The sequence below is a fragment of the Ovis canadensis genome, chromosome 25, assembly GCF_042477335.2.
Source record: "Ovis canadensis isolate MfBH-ARS-UI-01 breed Bighorn chromosome 25, ARS-UI_OviCan_v2, whole genome shotgun sequence".
Classification (NCBI taxonomy): domain Eukaryota; kingdom Metazoa; phylum Chordata; class Mammalia; order Artiodactyla; family Bovidae; genus Ovis; species Ovis canadensis.
The window spans coordinates 60,646,863-60,652,862 of NC_091269.1; the positions used below are offsets into that span (position 1 = coordinate 60,646,863).

At 54.9% G+C, this 6,000-nt stretch overlaps 1 protein-coding gene across 1 annotated transcript in view; it reads right to left on the reverse strand.

Moving 5' to 3' along the window:
* The window catches only part of VSTM4 (V-set and transmembrane domain containing 4), an 80,329-nt gene extending 76,457 nt beyond the window's left edge, over positions 1–3,872 (reverse strand). Inside the window, exon 1 of the mRNA XM_069572289.1 lies at positions 3,710–3,872. Within this exon, the coding sequence (XP_069428390.1) occupies positions 3,710–3,764 (55 nt within the window). The 5' untranslated portion in view covers positions 3,765–3,872. The remainder of the gene's footprint in view (positions 1–3,709) is intronic.
* Positions 3,873–6,000: the final 2,128 nt, after the last annotated feature.

A 6,000-nucleotide genomic window follows, 5' to 3' on the forward strand; every position in this document is an offset into this window, starting at 1 on the left:
AAGACGGTTCTGCCTGTGCAATGGGCCTGAGGCAGGAGGAGCCTAGTGCAGGCTGGAAATGGGAAGATCAGTATCCTCCAGTGAAGTGCACCGCACCATTGCCCAGGCAGCCACCTAGTCTGCAGACAGACCTCAGGAGGGGCCACTGCACGCCAGTCAGGGCCCCCAGGACCAGTTCTCAAAGGAGGAATATGACAACATGGGCAAGAAAGAGACTGACCCAAAACAGACGGTCAGGCTTCCTGTTGCAGAGAACCTTATTTCTTCAACAAGCACATGTACCATAACCTGGTAGGCAGATATGCCCTCCACTCATGGGCTGGCGCCAGGATGCTCAAGGCCCAGGGCCCTGCCAGCAGTGTGGCAGGACTGGGCAGAGAGCCAGGGGTTGGAATCCAAGAAAGCCAGGCTGGAAACCTGGTTCCACTAGGAGTGGGGTCCTCAGGGCCTCAGTTCCCTCATTTCAAAAGCAGGAAGATGACGCCTTGCATGGTGAGTATAAGGCTCCAACAAGAAAGCACCTTTAGGGACTTCCCTGGTGGCCCAGCGGCTAAGACTCTGTACTCCCGAGGCAGGGGGCCTGGGTTCAATCCCTGGTCAGGGAACCAGATCCCACATGCAGCAACTAAGACTTCATATGCCACCGCTAAGACCCGGCACAAACAAATATTTTTTTAAAATACATAAAAATGCTACTTTAGAAAAGCACCTTTAAAATACTGACAAATGTTTGCATGCTCTGAGAACAGGGCAGGTGGAAATAACAGAAAGTGACACACACAGCGATCTATAGGAAGAAGGCTGGGCTTCTCGGGGGCGTGATCAGCAGTCATGCAGGGCCTTGAGCTTGGAGGGGCTCCATTTGATTTAATCTCTGCTGTTGCTCTTTTAAAAGCCTAAAAAGTTTAAAATGAAGGACCCTGCATTTCCATTTTGCACTGAATCCCACAAATTACATAGCTGGTTCCCCCTGTAAACAAATGTTAAGTTCCTGTAGGTAAGATTTATGGGGTCTAATCCTCTTGTTCCCATTTGGATAATGTTATGAAGAGAACTAAAGCTCAGAAAACAGCCTAAAAGGCCTTCAGTATAGCTAAATAGTACACAACCTATTCATCTAGTACTCAACCCTCTTCTCTCCCTTACCCCACTTACCCGCTCCCCACACTTATGAAGTGAGAAATAGCAGCTTCCAGGTACAGGGGAGTATAGAACTTCTAACAGAAACAGAGTGCCTGCCTCGCCTGGGATACACAGGTGGCAAGGCTAGGGTCCCTCTGTTCCAACTGGGCGAGCTAAGCGCTAATGGCTCTGTGCCCCACACTTGTCTGTCTAGAAGAAACTTCCCCTCTCCTTTCAGGAAGCCAGGAGCCTCTGCATTGATAAGGAATGCACACTGTGTGTACCAGTTGGCAGTAATCTCACTCTTACTAACAGGATAGTCTGAATTCGTGACAAATAAATCTCTGAAAGAAATATAACTGTATCACTTTAAAACCCATGGCGCTAGAAGCCAGTGTTTACCAAGTACCAAGCAGAGATCCAGCCCACAGGGTAATGCCTTCATATTAAGGTGGTCACCTTAAAATAGCTCACATCCAGGATGGACACTAACACTTACTGGGTGTGAACTCTAGACCAAGGATTGTCCTAAGCACTTTACTTGTGTTTCCTTAATTTATCCTTATAGTTTGTTTATCCCCATTTTACAGACAAGAGGGTTAAGGCCCAGAGAAGGTAAGCCACTTGCTCAAGCTCGCACAGAACATGACAGGGCTGGAATTAGCCACGAGGCCATCTGGCATCAGAGACAGTTCTCAAGCACCAATGTGGACGACAGCGTGGCTTTGAGTAAATATTCTGCCCCCTCAGTTTGCTGTAAAATGACGGGTGGGACCAGGTAACCCCTAAGGCCCCACTTTCCCCAAAGAGAAATGTAGAAAAGTGCAGCGGTTAAGAGCCCAGACTTAGGTATAAAGCGGATCTGCCAGGCCTTCCCTTGAGGTGCCGCGACCAGGGGCTGTGGGCGGAAAGCTTAGAAGAATGACTGGCACTCTGAGGGCCGCACAAGCAGAAGCTCCCATCATCACACAGCCTTGGGCACAGCCAGGGCTGACTAACGGTTCTCGAATTCCAGGGGACTTCCCTGGCGGTGCGCAGTTAAGATTCTGCACTTGCAGTGTAGAGGGCGGGGGTTTGATCCCTGGTCGGGGAACTAAAATCCCACATGCCGCACAACGTGGCCAAATAAATAAAGATTCCCTGATTCCAGTTCTCAAAGCTCCTGAGGTTTCCTGGAAAAAGCCCCTCTCTGGGGACACCGTTGCTGACAGCACCTGGGATTAAAGGTCGTAAAGCCCAGGGAACAGACACCCTTGCACCTCCCTCTTGCGTCTTGCTGGCTGCTGGCCACTAGAGCTGCCCTGGCCCAACTCTCTCAGTCGAACCTCCAGGAACTGTGAGCCAAGACAGCAACAACTGTGAAGAACATTTCCCACAGGGCCGATTTCAAGTTCACTGGAAACCCCACTGCCCTGGCAGCCAGGGGACAAGGGGTAAATTTCTTCCCACTGGGAACCAAGTCCCTCCCCCATCAGACCCGATCTATGCTGGCTCAAATGCTGGGCCACCCACCCAAATGCTGGAAAATTACTTAACTCTGTTCATCAGCCCCCTTACTTAAAAAACACTGGCAACACAGCCTAGCCAGTAAAAGTGGTCTAGACCCAGGATTCTTGCGTTCAAATCCCAGCTAAACCAGGTATAAGCTTTGTGACTTAAAGCAAGTCAACTCATGGACCTGGCCTGTTTCCTCATCTATAAAATAAGGGATAATAATAAGCATTTCGCTCAGAGACAAGTTTAAGTGAATTAATGTTTGCAAAGCACTTGGATATATATTTACTCTTGTCACTATTACTCTGAAGCACTGTGTGATTAAAGGCGATAACTGTAACACCCAATGGGCACCCAGGAAATGTGAGTGCCATCCATATATTTATTATTACTATTATTCTAGCCAACACTGCCCTTTCAGCCTTGGGAAATAAAGAAAAGTCTTCAGCACCTTAGGAGTGGGAAGCAGAAACCCCAGATGAAAGCCCGTAGTGCGGGTAGACGCTGCGCCGAAAGTCGGGTGCTCAGGGAAAGGGGAAAGGGCCCGGCTTCATCCAGCCGAGGATCCCCTAGCTCCCCAGGCCGGGTCATCGCAAAATGCCCGCGATCAAGTCCCCAGACCCCACGGCCGGCGGCAGATGCGGCCCCTTCGGACCGGTCCTCCAAAGAACTCTCCGAAGAGAATGCAAGGGAAGTCGCTGCCCACTAATCTGCAACAGTCGTCGGCGCTGACTTGGGAAGAAAACAGAAAGCACGCCAAGACTAGGACTCGCTCGCATCCTCCACTTGGAGGCCTGGCCCCTGGGAGAGAACCGGGCTGCGGAGGGTCCGGCGGAGCGCTGGGGTCCCAGCCGAGCGGGAGGGGAGGCGGGGACGCGGCAGCCCCGACCCTCGAGAGGCTCCGCTGGGCTCCGCCGCCCCGACCGATAGACCCCGGCTCGCGGGCGCCGACGGGGACCGGGAGGGGGCGGCCCGGAGGCGTCAGGGCCTCCCGGCCAGGCCCGAGTCCCAGGTCCCCAGCCCCGGCCTCCCCGGGCCCCGCCACCCGAGCCCCGCCCAGGGTCCCCGAGCCACCCGGTCCCGCCGCCCTTACCCGGGGCCGGAGCCCGCGCCAGCAGCACGGCCACCGCCAGCGCCAGGAGCCGCATCTCCCCGCCGCGCCCGGCGCTGTGACGCGGGAGCAGCGCCACCGCCTGCCCGCCACCCGCCCCCCTCTCCTCCCCCGACCCCGCCGCCGCGCAGCCCGCCCCGCGCCCGCCCCCCGCCCCGCTCCGGCCCCCGCCCCTCCGGCCGCCTGCCCCACGCCCGGCCAGGGCTTCTGGGCTGAGGGAGAGGGCGAGGCGCCGCCGGCGGTCCTCTACCAAAACCTGCAGGCGGCTCATTTCACCACTCCCATTTCACAGATGTGAACACTGAGGTTCTGGGAGGCAACGGGTCGGACACAGGGCATACGTAGCTGCAATGGTATTGGAGGTCAGTTTGCATCACAGGCCAGTTACTGCTATGCGGACGGTGTCTGGAAGCTTGGGTGAAAGCTGGGGGGGCAACTACCAAATGCGGGGATTTCCTGGACCTAAGGCTACCCTGCTGCCCAGCGAGCCTCCTGCTGTCTCTACACAGAGACCTTTGGGAGCCAAGGAGCAGCTGAATTCGAGTGGGGTTGGGGGATGTCGTGCATGGGGATGCTTGGAAACCGGAGAGTCACACACGTTAAGTTCAGAGTGTGCGGACGCTATAAACTGTGATGACCGCTTAGGGTGCCCCAGCCACAGACATTGCCTAGGCACTCTGGAGCATGCCACTAAACCCTGCCACTGTGAGACCCTGGGGCAGCTCCTCAGCCTCCATGCGCCTCAGTTTCCTCCATCTGCGCCGTGGGGAAGTGGGTATGTCCCTCACTGGGTGCTTAAGATCAAGTGAGACAGTTCCAGTCACGGCATTGTTCCTGGCCCCGGCCAGTGAATGTCACCTGTCTTTACTATTACCACTGCAGGTAAGGAAGCAGAGGCAGGGAGATGAAAGGGCTGTTCCTGGCCACACAGCCAGGGTGTGGTGAGAAGACCATTCAGCCCGTCTCACCCTGAGTCAGTGCCTGATCTCTGCCCCATGCTTCTAAATTTGGGGCCAGAGCCTGACTAATGTGTTAGTCCAGCACTTCTGGGGCAAAGAAAATGTGTGTTAGATATGCTTTGCATGTGTCTGTCAAAGGAGGGCTTTGTGGGGTTCCAGGAAAGGTGGACCCTAACTTGGAGTGGGGCCCCTGAAGGAAGAAGAGAACATGGCCCCTGTCTCCTTCCCTCTAAGACCAGTGAATGAGGGTGGGGAAGGCATGGGACAGAGGTGGTACTGCCCGCTGGCTGCTTTTAGCCCCGGGTCATGTCCCAGAGGACAAGTCCACCCTGCAGCCCAGGCCAGTGGGTGCCCAGCACTCGTGGTGTCTCCAAATGCCAGGTATTCCCTGGAGTCCTAGGGCCAAGCGCCCACAGGACTCTTCTAGCTGAGGACGCTCACAAGCAGCAGGGCTCTGCAGGGACGGGGCTGACCGTCCAGGCAGCCTGACCGCAGGGAGCAGCCCTGCCTCTTCTCACCAGGGGGTGGCAGAACTGAGGAGTCCGTGGGGAGCTGGCTGCAAGGTTGCTGGGTCTGATGCCAAGAACAAGACGTGAGGGCAAGACCTGGTGTCAAACGGGATCCTACCGCCCAGGAATACGGACATTTCTGGGAGACTTCCAGACCAGAGCTGGGAAACCACTTTGAATGTATGAGCAACTAAACTTCACACCCCACCCCCGTGACGTCCCGGAGTCCATTTTACAGGTGTTAAGCTTAGGCTCAAAGAGGTCTCCTATCCAGGGCTCTTGGGCCACAGAGTGTCTGGATGGAGAACGTGGATTCTGACTATGGAAGACAGTGCTTTGTGAGACAGGGGAAAGGATGCCAGAGGAGGAATGCTGATTCTGAAAGCTGACCAGCATCCCACCCTGGGTACCACTTGTGGGTCCTTGGGCAACATAACCTCGCTGAACCTCATTGTCCAGAAGATGGTGTCGTATGTAAAATGGCATGTCAGCATGACTGCCTGTGGGCAGGAAGCCAAGGAAGTGGCAGGACTGTGCGGTATCCTCTGTGACCTCCGACCTCAACCTTTGTGCTTGCGGTTTACTCCCCGTGGGTGGAAAGTAGAAAGAGCCCTTTACACAGGTGGGGCACACTCAGGGGAGCCAATTATTGCTTTAGTATCATTTCTAAATATCTTTCCCCGCAGAAGTGAGCAGATATTCAATCCAAAATCAGACTTAAGGGCCCACCCTTTGCCTCGCCTTCTCTTTGCCAAAATTGATGTTGCGCTGGAGATTTAGGGGCTGAAAAGTGCTTTTCTTATAG